The sequence below is a fragment of the Chiloscyllium plagiosum genome, chromosome 17 (assembly GCF_004010195.1).
Source record: "Chiloscyllium plagiosum isolate BGI_BamShark_2017 chromosome 17, ASM401019v2, whole genome shotgun sequence".
In the NCBI taxonomy this organism is placed as follows: domain Eukaryota; kingdom Metazoa; phylum Chordata; class Chondrichthyes; order Orectolobiformes; family Hemiscylliidae; genus Chiloscyllium; species Chiloscyllium plagiosum.
The window spans coordinates 72089389-72103755 of record NC_057726.1 but is presented as its reverse complement, the minus strand read 5'-3'; the positions used below and the strand labels follow the sequence as shown (position 1 = coordinate 72103755).

The 14367-nt window shown below is 43.1% G+C and overlaps 1 protein-coding gene across 10 annotated transcripts in view; it reads right to left on the bottom strand.

Moving 5' to 3' along the window:
• Positions 1 to 14367, bottom strand: part of dnaaf1 (dynein axonemal assembly factor 1) — a 131954-nt gene that overhangs the window by 14935 nt on the left and 102652 nt on the right. For 9 of the 10 annotated variants that reach the window (XM_043707396.1, XM_043707397.1, XM_043707394.1 and 6 more), the window contains 3 exons: positions 8047 to 8385; positions 4978 to 5087; positions 3689 to 3751 (listed from right to left, as the gene is read on the bottom strand). In XM_043707396.1, coding sequence (XP_043563331.1) covers positions 3689 to 3751; positions 4978 to 5087; positions 8047 to 8385 — 512 coding nt within the window. The remainder of the gene's footprint in view (positions 1 to 3688; positions 3752 to 4977; positions 5088 to 8046; positions 8386 to 14367) is intronic. The other variant, XM_043707401.1, reaches the window with a different exon arrangement.

Below are 14367 nucleotides of genomic sequence, written 5' to 3'. Positions count from 1 at the left end.
GACTTCCAGGCAGAATATTTTTCTTCTACTACCACTTGCTGTCTTCTGTTGGCCAGCCAATTCTGTATCCAGACAGCTATGTTCCCCTGAATCCCATTCCTCTTGACCTTCTGAATGAGCCTACCATGGGGAACCTTATCAAATGCCTTGCTGAAATCCATATACACCACATCCACAGCTCGACCCTCATCAACGTTTCTAGTCACATCCTCAAAGAACTCGATAAGGTTTGTGAGGCATGACCTGCCCCTTACAAAGCCATGTTTATTGCATTTAATCAAGCCATGTGCTCTTCCAGATGGTCATAAATCCTATCCCTCAGAATCCTTTCTAACACCTTGCAGACGACAGATGTGAGACTTACTGGTCTGTAATTGCCGGGGATTTCCCTATTTCCTTTCCTGAAGAGAGGAATTACATTTGCCTCTCTCCAGTCCTCAGGTACGATTCCAGTGGAGAGCGAGGATGCAAAGATCTTCACAAGTGACGAAGCAATTGCATTTCTCGTTTCCCAAAGCAGCCGAGGACAAATCTGGTCCGGGCCTGGCGACTTGTCAATCTTAATGTTAGACAAAACTTTCAGCACATCAGCTTCCTCTATCTCTATCCATTCCAGCATGCACACCTGCTCTTCAAAGGTTTCATTCACTACAAAGTTTGTTTCTTTCGTAAAGACAGAAGCAAAAAACTCATTTAGGGCTTCCCCTACCTCCTCAGGCTCCACACACAAGTTCCCTATACTATCCCTATGCAAACCTACAGCTCAGCGAGCAAACCTACATCCTAAATGATCAGAACATAACCATTAAACCACACTCCTCGTTTGCACGTTAGAGGTGTCTAGGAGACAGCAGAAGTGGAGGTATTGGTGGTAAAGAATCTACGTAGAAATTGAAGCCACCATTTGGCTAAGGATTTGGTGGGTACAAAGTGAGGTAGTGGAGAGGGGGTGGGGGAGGAAAGGGGGGGATTCAGTTTTAAGAGCACTGGCACCAGCTCTGGTGAAGTTGGGAGCAGTGCATTTGAATCATAAGGAAACTAAAGAACAGGTGGAAAGTTTAATAGAAGTTGGGGGCAAAGTTGTAGAGTGGTGAATAGCAAGAATTCAAGTAATAAAAAAGACCATGGTACGGAAGGTAGAAATAGATGAACATACATCAATAAAAAACAGCATGTAAAACAAAGGTAAAAGCAAAGGAGAATATAGTCAATTATAAGTAAAAAGATCAAGATAAAGATTAGAGATGTGAACCTAAAATATCTAAACAAAAGCTGTAGCTTTAAACACAGCAAAACAAAGATCAACTGGATGTGTAGCTTTGTTCAATATTTGTGAGAAGATTTGTAGCTTGGGTGCTCGTTGTTGTGGTTCTGTTCGCCGAGCTGGGAATTTGTGTTGCAGACGTTTCATCCCCTGTCTAGGTGACATCCTCAGTGCTTGGGAGCCTCCTGTGAAGCGCTTCTGTGTTGTTTCCTCCGGCATTTATAGTGGTTTGTCTCTGCCACTTCCCGTTGTCAGTTCCAGCTGTCCGCTGCAGTGGTCGGTATGTTGGGTCCAGGTCGATGTGTTTGTTGATAGAATCTGTGGATGAGTGCCATGCCTCTAGGAATTCCCTGGCTGTTCTCTGTTTGGCTTGTCCTATAATAGTAGTGTTGTCCCTCACTAGAGAGGAAGAAAAGGACAACCAACTCCCATTCCTAGACATGATGGTACAGAGAACACCGAATGGAGAATTCACCACAAAGGTATTCAGGAAAGCCACACACACACAGACCAAGTCCTGAACTACGAAAGCAACCACCCCAACACACAAAAGAAGTTGCATCAAGACACTATTCAAAAGGGCCACAACACACTGCAGCACACCAGAACTGCAAAAACTGATACCCCCGCAATTTCATCAACAGATGCCTAAGGGAATGAGAACATGCCACAACCCAAAGGACTAGCCACGTTACCATACATCAAGAACATTTCTGAACTGACAGCTAGACTACTACAACCACTAGGACTCATAACATCACACAAACCAACAGCCACTTCAGATAATAACTCACCAGGATAAAGGACCCGATACCCAGCATGAGCAAAACCAACATAGTGTACAAAGTCCCATGCAAGGACTGCACAAAACACTGCATATGACAAACAGGAAGACAGCTAACGATCTGTATCCATGAACACCAACTAGCCACGAAACGACACGACCAGCTATCCTTAGTAGCCACACATGCAGATGACAAGCAATATGAGTTCGACTGGGACAACACTACTATTATAGGACAAGCCAAACAGAGAACAGCCAAGGAATTCCTAGAGGCATGGTACTCATCCACAGATTCTATCAACAAACACATCGACCTGGACCCAATATACCGGCCACTGCAGCGGTCAGCTGGAACTGACAACTGGAAGCGGCAGAGACAAACCACTATAAATGCCGGAGGAAAGATCACAGAAGCGCTTCACAGGAGGCTCCCAAGCACTGAGGATGTCACCTAGACAGGGGACAAAACGTCTGCAACACAAATTTGTTCAATATAGAGAAAATAATTTAAGGAATTCATAGCAAACAGGATAATGTAGATTTAATAGAAGTAAATTAAATCTATCATGAAATTAGAATGCATTAAGATAATTGACAAAAGCACTCAAGGGAGATGAGTCTTTTTACTCAGAATATTCTAATAATCTGAACGTGCAGTGGAAACGGATTTGAAAGGGATTGGATATATACATGAAGGGGGGAGAATGTGCAGGAATATAGGGAACGAGGGGGGAAGTGGCAATAATTGGATAGATCTTTCAAAAGGTGAATGGCTTCCATCTATGTTGCAAATGCAAATAAATCCTGTCCCTCAGAATCTTCTACAATAATTTCCCTACACTGACGTAAGGCTCGCTGCCCAATAGTTTCTTGGATTATCCCTATTGCCCTACTTAAATAACGGAACAACAATTGGTTATTCTCTAGTCTTTTGGAACCTCTCCTGTGGTGAAATAGGATATGAAAGATTTCTGACAAGGTCCCAGCAGTCTCTTTCCTTGCCTCCTTCTGATAGCAGTATTCTGGGATAGATATCAGAGTCATAGAATCATAGAATAGAATCTCTATAGTGTGGAAGCAGGCCATTTGGTCCATCAAGTTCACACTGAGCATCCCACCCAGACTCAGCCTATCCCTGTAACCGTACATTTCCCATGGCTAATCTACCTAGCCTGTACACCCCTACATTTACATTCTACTGATGCAGTTTAAATGCTCCCTGGAGGGTAAGCATCTGCTCTGTAGGACCTTGCTCATCACCATGCACTGTTTTTCTACCAGGCTGCCGTAGGCCAGCTGTAAGACTGCTTCAACCATTTGGAGCTGTTGAACCTTATTCTCTAATATATGCTAGAAGCACACTGCTAAAATCCATGTTTCAGAATTTGTTATTTCATATCTGCAGGCATGTGCCACAACTCTGGACAGCTAAGAAATTAATGGATGTGGAGCACATTAGGTCATGGAACCGCTATAATCTCACTGATTGGTGGAACATGCTAGAGGAACTAAATTTGCTTGTCACACTTTTAATTTGATGGCTGTACAGGCAGATCATCCAAAAATATAGTAAGCTTACTAAATTCCATTATTTAGAAAAACTCAAATTGAAGCAAAATGGAGAGAATGCAATAGTTTACCTTGCAGCTTGAGGCCTCATCAGGTTCTGATGAGTCACTCAGTTCTTCTAAGTCAGGTAGATCCTATAAAGAAGCAGGAAGCTGGAGACTATTAAAATTGAACACATATGTGAATCTGGATAAACATATGATTTTTAAATATATTATTTACAATCATACAAGAAATTCAGGAAGAGGATTTTAAATGCATGGAACATCACCGGACACACAAATTGATTAAAATCAAAGAATCGTAATACATTTTTAAAAATGCTGTTAATCACACAAGGCATTGTGAAGGACAAGTTTTCTGCTTGTTTGATTTTATACAAATTGGATATTAGACACCACACTTCTTTATTGGGCTTATCTCCATCACTAATAATGGTGCTTGCTGCCAAACCTACCACACCTCACTGCAGAAAGTCTTTGCATCTCCAGATTTGAATATTAATAGACAATAGACAATAGGTGCAGGAGTAGGCCATTCTGCCCTTCGAGCCTGCACCATCATTCAATATGATCATGGCTGATCATCCTTAATCAGTATCGTGTTCCTGCCTTATCTCCATAACCCTTGATTCCACTATCCTTGAGAGCTCTATCCAACTCTTTCTTAAATGAACCCAGAGACTGGGCCTCCACTGCCCTCTGGGGCAGAGCATTCCACACAGCCACCACTCTCTGGGTGAAGATGTTTCTCCTCATCTCTGTCCTAAATGGTCTACCCTGTATTTTTAAGCTGTGTCCTCTGGTTTGGCACTCACCCATCAGCGGATTCAAGATTTGTATGTTGAAAAATCTTTTTCAACTCTTGACTTGTACTGTACTAATAGTGTTGAGAATTCCATTTTAAATTGTATTAGTTTTAGAAACTGTATTCAATCTTAAAACATTTAAAAATAAAAATAAACTAACAAAATTAGATGTACCTTTGAAGCTGTTGAACTGCCACTAAAACACAACCAATGCATTCCATTCGATATTACTCATAGACATTAAGGAGTGAAATCAGGAAACAATCCTTCAGAGCCTTCTGTTCTGCAATACAGGTCGACTGCCAGTTTCAGTTACCCACAGTTTATAGCGGCCCGAGCATATATTCGGAAACCTTCTGCAACCAGGCACCAAGGGTTCGCACCTATCCGTGATTTTGTGCTTCTGCGGTAGGTCTTGGAACGTATCCCCCATGTGTATGGGAGTGGGGGTGGGGGGGGAGGCTACTGTATTCTATAATATCAGAAAACTTTTCCAAAGAACTATTTAAATTTTGTTAGCTTTGATCATTTCTGCATTTGCGCTTGACTCACGTCAATATACAATTTCCTGTCCTCTTCTAAGCAAATGGTCTCTATGGTGTTTGTCTTTGCCAGTTCAGTCACTAGAACCCTCTCAGCAGGCATCTTGTTTGATGATGAGTCTGAGAACAGGGATGAAAAAGACACATGAGCCCCCTAGTAATGTAAAATTACAGACTGGAGCAAGTGTAATGATTGTCACAAATTTAAAACAGTGGCACAGGTACAGTCAAATAAAAGCAAAATGCTGCAGATGCTGGAAATTTGAATTAAAACAGAAAGTACTAGAGAAATGCAATAAGGCTGAATGAGCTGGGTCTGTTTTCCCTGGAGCATCGGAGGCTGAGGGGTGATCTTACAGAGGTTTCTAAAATCATGAGAGGCATAGATAGGATAAATAGACAAGGTCTTTTCCCTGAGGTGGGGGAGTCCAGAACTAGAGGGCATAAGTTTAGGGTGAGAGAGGAAAGATATAAAAGGGACCTAAGGGGCAACTTTTTCACACACAGGGTGGTATGTGTATGGAATGAGCTGCCAGAGGAAGTGGTGGAGGCTGGTACAATTAACAGCATTTAAAAGGCATCTGGATGGGTATATGAATAGGAAGGGTTTACACGGATATGGGCCAAATGCTGGGAGATGGGACTAGACTAGGTTAGAATATTTGGTTGGCATGGACGAGGTGGACCGATGAGTCTTGTTTCCTTGCTGTATATCTGTATGACTCTATGATTCTAAGTCACACAGCATCTGCAGAGCAAGAAACAGGATTATTGTTTCAAACCTGATATGACTCATATTAGACTCAAAAAGTTAACTCTGTTTCACTGTCTATAGATACTGCCACACAGATACGATAATTTGCAATTTCTCAAGTGACATCTACATTGGTGGAACAACATGCTACTGGTTTAAAAAAAAGGGCAACATGCAACCCTTGCAAATTCAATATCTGTGCTTTACATTACCTGTTTCTCACTCTACTGCTGAATCCACATCCCTTCTTTTGTTATCTCTTGCTCTGATGACTCCAGTGCATTCTGTGGCAGCATTCCATTTTCTCGTCTCCATAAATCTCAGATCATTCAAACTCTGTCACCAATATCCTTACATTGAATTCTGTTCATCTATCACCTTTGTGCTTGCCGACCTACATTGTCCCAATTACAAAGGATTGTGCGGTGCTGGAAAAGCACAGCAGGTCAGGCAGCATCCGAGGAGCAGGAGCATCAATGTTTTGGGTAAAAGCCCTTCATCAGGAATGAGGACAAAAGACCTTACCAACTCAGTGTAAAAGTCCTGCCCTGATTTGCCTTTTCAAAATGCAGCACCTCGCATTTATCTAAATTAAATTCCATCTGCCAGTCCTCCACCCATTAGCCCATCTAATCCAGATACCATTGTACTAGGAGAAACTGAGGATTGGCAAAAGCCCTCATTCCTGTTGAGGGGCTTTTGCCCGAAACATCGATTCTCCTGCTCCTCAGATGCTGCCTGGCCTGCTGTGCTTTTCCAGCACCACACTCTAGACTATAATCTCCAGCATCTGCAGTCCTCACTTTTGCCCAGTTACAAAGGATAGCTAAGTAAATATTCCTTCCTATGCTGTATGTCATCTTCATTAATATCAACCTTTAATATCTTAAATACTTTGATTTTTGCTGTTAATCGAACGTTTGCATGTTTCACTATTTTTAAAACACTATTAAGTTTTTAAAACACCTGGTTAGCATGTTTGGTCACGGAATACAAGGAGAACTAGCCATTTGGATAAAGAACTGGCTTGAAGATAAGAACACAAAGAGTGATGGAGGAGGGTTACTTTTCAGACTGGAGACCTGTGACCAGTGATGTGCCACAAGGATTGGCGCTGGGTCCACTGCTTTTTGTCATTTATGTAAATGAATTGGATGTGACCATAGGAGGTATAGTTAGTAACTTTGCAGATGACACCAAAATTGGAGGTGTAGCGGACAGCGAATAAGGTTGGAGTTGCAACATGTGGTGCTGGAAAAGCACTGCAGATCAAGCAGCATCTGAGGAGTAAGAGAATCGATGTTTTGGGCATAAGCCCTTCATCAGGAATGCCCGAAATGTCAACTCTCCTGCTCTTCGGATGCTGCCGGACCTCCTGTGCTTTTACACCACCACACCTTTTGACTCTGATCTCCAACAACTGCAGTCTCACTTTCTCCTAGTAAAGAAGGTTACCTCACCGTACAACAGTATCTTGATCAGATGGGCCAATGGGCGGAGGAGTGGCAGATGGAATTTAATTTAGATAAGTGAGAGGAACCATTTTGAAAAGGGAAATCAGGGCAGGACTTTTACACCTAATGGTAAGGTCCTGGGAGTGTTGCTGAACAAAGACCTTGGAGTGTAGGTTCATATTTCCTTGAAAACGGAGTCTCAGGTAGATAGTTTAGTGAAGTAGACATTTGGCATGCTTTCCTTTAGTGTTCAGAGCATTGAGTATAGGAGTTGGGAGCTATACAGCATATTGGTTAGGCCAATTTGGAATATTGTGTGCAATTCTGGTCTCCCTCCTATAGAATAGATGTTGTGAAACTTGAAAGGGCTCAGAAAAGGATGTTGCCAAAGTTGGAGGATTTGAGCTATTGGGAGAGGCTGAACAGGCTGGGGATGTTTTTCCTCAAGCGTCGAAGGCTGATGGATGATCTTATAGAGGTTTCTAAAATCATGAGGGGCATGAATAGGACAAATAGATAGACAAGGTCTTTTCACTGGGTTGGGGGAGTCAAGAACTAGAGGGCATCGGTTTAGGGTTAGAGGGGAAGGATTTAAAAGGAACCTATGGGGTAACTTTTTCACGCAGAGGGTGCTGTGTGGATGGATTGAGCTGCCAGACAAAGTGGTGTAGGTTGGTACATTTACAACATTTAAAGGCATCTGGATGGGTGTATGAATAGGAAGGGATTAGAGGGATATGGACCAAGTGCTGGCAAATGGGACTAGATTCATTTAGGATATCTGGTTGGCATGGACGAGTTGGACTGAAGGGTCTGTTTCCCGTGCAGTACATCTCCATGACCCTAAGTAGTAAGTTGAAAATACTTTAACCTGCAATATTACTGTTGAAGACTGTGCTCTGCAACTGGTCAGAAGGATCCAGTGATGGTGAGAAAACCTGTTCTTCTGATTGCGTGAACTCAGTACTATTCCCTCTGTCCAAACTGCAAGGTAAAGCAGCTTGGTCTACTATCTCTGCACTGGATCCTTTTGGCTGGTTCTCAGTAGCTGTCTCAGTTTTTCTTTCAGCCAATTGCTGCTGGTCTTCCAGAATCTCCTCCTGGATTTTCACAACATCATTCACAAACGCTTCGATCTTTTGCTGGCTTTCAAAACTTGAATAACACGGAATTATCTCAGGGTCATTGGACTCGGAATTAGAATCTTCACCTGGAATTTAAAAAGTGGGATTATAGGGTGAAAAAAACAAGCTTTCGGAGAACTGCGAATTTTTGAATTCCAAGAAAAAGTGGAGGCACCCTGTGTATGTCTCATTGTAATACCTGGATTCATATAGCACCATTTTGTATGATCAAACATTCCACGATACCTTAATGAGAGATTAATCAGACAAAAATGGACAATGAGACATATAAAAAGATATTAACACAGGTTACTAAAAGCTTGGTCAAACAGGGTAAGTTTTAAGGAATAACTGAGAAGAGGACAGACCTAGATACAGAAGTTTAGGGAGGGAACTTCGAGCTTTGACAGCCAAAGGCACAGTTGTTAAAAGTGGTGACTAGGAAATTAGGAAAAATACATGAAACCAGAACCGCAGTGTTCTTAAAGATCATAGATCTAAAGTAGGTTGCAGGGATGGGGAGAAGCAAGGTAATGGAGGAGTTCAAGTACATCGATGATAACTTTTAAAATGGATGCATTTCCTTGTCAGCAAGTATAAGTATGGTGAATTTTTTTTTTGTCACATTGCTAAACTCCCTCTCACCAATATCGTGTATAGGCTTTAGCTTGAGAATTGATGACTTGCAGATGTGCAAACATCTCTGCCAGTAGAAGGCATTCTTGGAGCTGACGGCTTCCCACAGTCACAGTTGACAGAATTAATTTGGCTGCATCCTCACATTAGTACGTAAGGCCTTGCAAAGACTCACACCAGTCCCAAAGTGACTGTGGCACAGTCAAGTTATATTTCACTGGCTGCTGTTGGGGCGCAATTTATGTGCCTTTGTTTGTAGAGGCCTTATCCAATGAGAAGATAACAGTTGTAGGGGTTACAATCTAGGGGCTGGACAATATGTAAGTAGTTGTGTCCTGGAGTTAAACATTTTTCTGGAAGAGAAGTTGATGAAAGTCATTAGTCTGCTTTGTTTGAACTACTCTTAATGTAACTTGTCTCCTTACAACAGATGCAGCAATGTTCCAGGTACAGATTATTCAGTCTAGTAGGTTTCAGACAGCCAGAGCTCTGCAACTGTTGAGGAGGTCTGCTGGTAGCTGAATTAATATTCCTAGCTGTGAACAGCTCTGATGAAGAGTCAAACGTTAACTCTGCTTTCTTTACACAGAATTTACCAGGTCTGCTGTATTTCACCAGCAATTTCTGTGTTTTCTTTCAGCTGAAGGAATGGACATGATGTTCGTAATACACATTGAACAGCACAGTTTGAGAATATTACATAAAGGTGAAATATTTTTCAGTGTCATTTGCTTCTCTTCCCATTTCAATTAAAAAATAAATACCTGATGGCTAGCATGTTGCTTATCAACTCAGTTAATCTAGTACCTTTGGTTATATGGAATAAGTTTTGTGCAAGAATGAGATGAGTGATCCTGTTATATACCATGGATAAGTCACAAAAGCTGATTCTGTCACTGATCATCACATAGGACAGACGGGCAGGAAACTAGGCATCAGGATACATGAGCACCAACTAGCCACCAAAAGACATGACCAACTATCACTAGTATCCATACACTCAGACGAAGAGAGGCACCAGTTTGACTGGTACAATACATCCATCCTGGGTCAGGCTAAACAAAGACACACACAGGAATTCCAAGAGCATGACATTCAAACCGGCATTAATAAACACATCGATTTGGACCTCATTTACCAACCTGTCAGATAAAGAACCATAAGTGATATCACCAATCACAACAGACTAAGACACATAAATAGCAAGCAGGGCAGAACACCAGCGCTTCATTGGAGGTTCACTGATCATGTTACCTAGCGTAGTGATGAAACATCCGAGAGCAAATTAGATTAGATTACTTACAGTGTGGAAACAGACCCTTCGGCCCAAAAAGTCCACACCGACCTGCCGAAGCGCAACCCACCCATACCCCTACATTTACCCCTTACCTAACACTACGGGCAATTTAGCATGGCCAATTCACCTGACCTGCACATTTTTGGATTGTGGGAGGAAACCGGAGCACCTGGAGGAAACCTACGCAGACACGGGGAGAACGTGCAAACTCCACACAGTCAGTTGCCTGAGGCGGGAATTGAACCCGGGTCTCTGGCGCTGTGAGGCAGCAGTGCTAACCACTGTGCCACCGTGCCGCCCATAAATCTACCAGCTCAGCAAGCAAACGTACAACCAGTATCTTGGTCACTTCTACAGTCTGAGGTTTGTGAGCTGCGAAGCAATTGTTGGACATATTGTATAGCCTATACAGCCAAAGGTCCAATTTTTTTTTTAAGATTCACTGGTTGGATGTGGGCATGGCTATCTGGTCAGCATTTATTTCCTGTCCCTAGATGCCTTTGAGAAGGTGATGGTAAGCTGCCTTCTTGAATCACTGCAGATCGGTTGTAGGTTGACCGATAATGCAGTAAGGGAGAGAATACCAAGATTTTGACCCAGCAACAATGAATAGACTTCCAAGTCAGAATGGTGATTTGCTTGGAATGAATTTGCAGGTTGTTGTGTTCTCATACATCTGCTGTCCTTAATCTTCTTGATGGAAGTGGGCATGGATTTAGAAGGTGCTGTCTAAGGAATTTTGGTATATTCCTGCAGTGCATCCTGTAGATCGACCACTCTACTACTTGGTGGTAGAGGGATTGGATCTTTGTAGATTCAATGCCAATCAAGCTTTGTCCAGGATGGTGTTAAACTTCTTGAATGTTGCAGCAGCTGCACCCTTCCAGGTAACTGGGGAGTATTCCATCACACTACAATGCCTTGTAGATAGTGGACAGGATTTGGGGAGTCAGGAGAGGAGTTACTCATCGTTGTTTTCTGAGCCTCTCACCTGATCTTGTAGCCATTTGTGGATGTGGTGAGTCCAGCTGAGTTTCAGGTCAATGGTAACTGCAAGGATGTTGACAGTAAGGAATCGAGTGATGGCAACACCACTGAATGTCAAGGGGCAGTAATTAAACTCTTAATGGAGATGGTCATTGCCTGGTACTTGTGTGGCACGAATGTTACTGGCCACTTGTCATCTCAAGCCGGGATACTGTCCAGAGCTTGTTGCATTTGAACATTGTCTGCCTCAGTAGTTGATGAATTGTGAATGGTGCTGATTTGTTCATCTAATATACCAGGTCCATCTGCTTTGTCACTTTATCATTTTGGACACTGAGTACAACTGGGATGGTAAATTGGGTTTCCCTGCCTACACAAAAGGAATTATTTGACATGCCATTACCTCCTATTGTGTGTTGTAACTTAGTGAAATCACTTCTTAGTAACATGATAATTTTCTAAGCTTTCCTGTTGAAATATCAATATTTCCTGCTACTTTATTTGTCTCTTTTCTGATATGGAATACAAACCTTCTTTCAGCTTGTAGAGTGTAATTTTCAAATGGATGTGTTTGGAAACAGTTGAGTTAAGTTTCATTGAGATCTTCAATATTCTCTGATGGACTTGGGATGTAGTTTATCTAGCATGGGAATCATATGTGGCACAAAGGAAGATAGCGGTGGTTATTGGAGGTCAGTCATCTCAGTTCCAGGACATCTCTGCAAGAGTTCCTCAGGATAGTTTTCATGGTCGAACCATCCTCAGGTCAGAACTGGGGATGTTTGCCAATGATTACCCGGTGTTCAACACCATTTGCGACTACTCAGATGCTGAAACATTCGGTGTCCAAATGCAGCGAAATCTGGATTATATGCAGGCTTCAGCTGACAAGTGACAAGTAAAATGAACACCACACAACTGCCAGGCAATGGCTGTCTCCAACGAAGGAGTATCTAACATTGTTCTTTGACATTCGATTAGATTAGATTACAGTGTGGAAACAGGCCCTTCGGCCCAACAAGTCCACACCGACCCGCCGAAGCGCAACCCACCCATACCCCTACATTTACCCCTTACCTAACGCTACGGGCAATTTAGCATAGCCAATTCACCTGACCTGCACATCTTTGGAATGTGGGAGGAAACCGGAGCACCCGGAGGAAACCCACGCAGACACGGGGAGAACGTGCAAACTCCACACAGTCAGTCGCCTGAGGCGGGAATTGAACCCGGGTCTCAGGCGCTGTGAGGCAGCAGTGCTAACCACTGTGCCACCGTGTCGCCCAAAATGGATCACTAACACTGAATCCCCCATTATCAGCATCCTGGGGTTATCATTGACCAGAAACCGAACTGGAATAGCCATATATAAAGACAGTGGCTCCAAAGCAGGATTCTTGCAGTGAGTAACTCACCTCATGCTTCCTTAAAGCCTGTCCACCGTCTAAAAGTCAGAAGTATGATGGAATACTTGCATGGATGAATGCACCTCCAGCAACATTCAAGAAGCTTTACACCATAATGGACAAAGTACATAGAACATAACAGCGCAGTACAGGCCCTTCGGCCCTCGATGTTGTGCCAACCTGTCATACCAATTTGAAGCCCATCTAACCTACACTATTCCATGTATGTCCATATGCTTGTCCAATGACGACTTAAATGTACTTAAAGTTGGTGAATCTACTACCATTGCAGGTAAAGCATTCCATACCCTTACGACTCTCTGAGTAAAGAAACTACCTCTGTCTTATATCTATCACCCCTCAATTTAAAGCTATTCTCGTGCTCGCCATTACCATACTTGGAAAAGGCTCTCCCTGTCCACCCTATCTAACCCTCTGATTATCTTATATGTCTCTATCAAGTCACCTCTGAACCTTCTTCTCTCTAATGAAAACAGCCTCAAGTCCCTCAGCCTTTCCTTGTAAGACCTTCCCTCCATACCAGGCAACGTCCTAGTAAATCTCCTCTGGCACCCTTTCCAAAGCTTCCACATCCTTCTTACAATGCAGTGACCAGAACTGTACACAATACTCCAACTGCGGCTGCACCAGAGTTTGTACAGCTGTAGCATAAGCTCATGGTTCTGGAACTCGATCCCTCTATTAAGAAAAGCTAAAACACTGTATGCCTTCTTAACAACCCTGTCAACCTGGGTGGCAACTTTCAAGGGTCTGTGCACCTGGACAACGAGATCTCTCTGCTCATCTACACTACCAAGAATCTTACCTATAAATTGTGTGTTAGGATTGAGCCCTCCACTACCACTGATGAAGGAGCGATGCTCCAAAAGCTAGTGTGCTTCCAAGTAAACCTGTTGGACTATAACCTGGTGTTGTGTGATTTTTAACTTTGTACACCCAGTCCAACACCGGCACCTCCAAATCAAGAATCTTACCATTAGCCCAGTACTTTGCATTCCGGTTACTCCAACCAAAGTGAATCACCTCACACTTGTCCGCATTAAACTCCATTTGCCACCTCTCAGCCCAGCTCTGCAGTCTCTCTGTAATCTACAACATCCTTCATCACTATCCACAACTCCACCGGCCTTAGTGTCGTCTGCAAATTTACTTACCCACCCTTCAATGCCCTCATTCAGGTCGTTTACAAAAATGACGAACAGCAGTGGACCCAACACCGACCCTTGCGGTACACCACTAGTAACTGGACTCCAGGATGAACATTTCCCATCAACCACCACCCTCTGTTTTCTTTCAGCGAGCCAATTACTGATCCAAACTGCTATATCTCCCACGATCCCATTCCTCCGCATTTTGTGCAATAGCCTACTGTGGGGAACCTTATCGAACGGCTTGGCTGAACTGGTCCTCACCCTTAATTTCTCCTTCGAATCCTCCCAATTCCTCTAGACCAAATGGGTAGCCATGGGCACCCCATATGGGCCCCAGCTATGCCTGTCTCTTTGTTGGCTACGTAGAACAGTCCATCTTCTGTAAATACACCGGCACCACTCCCCACCACTCTGCTACATTGATGACTGCATTGGCGCCACCTCGTGCTCCCGCAAGGAGGTTGAGCAATTCATCAACTTCACCAACACATTCCACCCTGACCTTAAATTTACCTGGACCATCTCTGACACCTCCCTCCCCTTCCTGGACCTCTCCATCTCCATTAATGA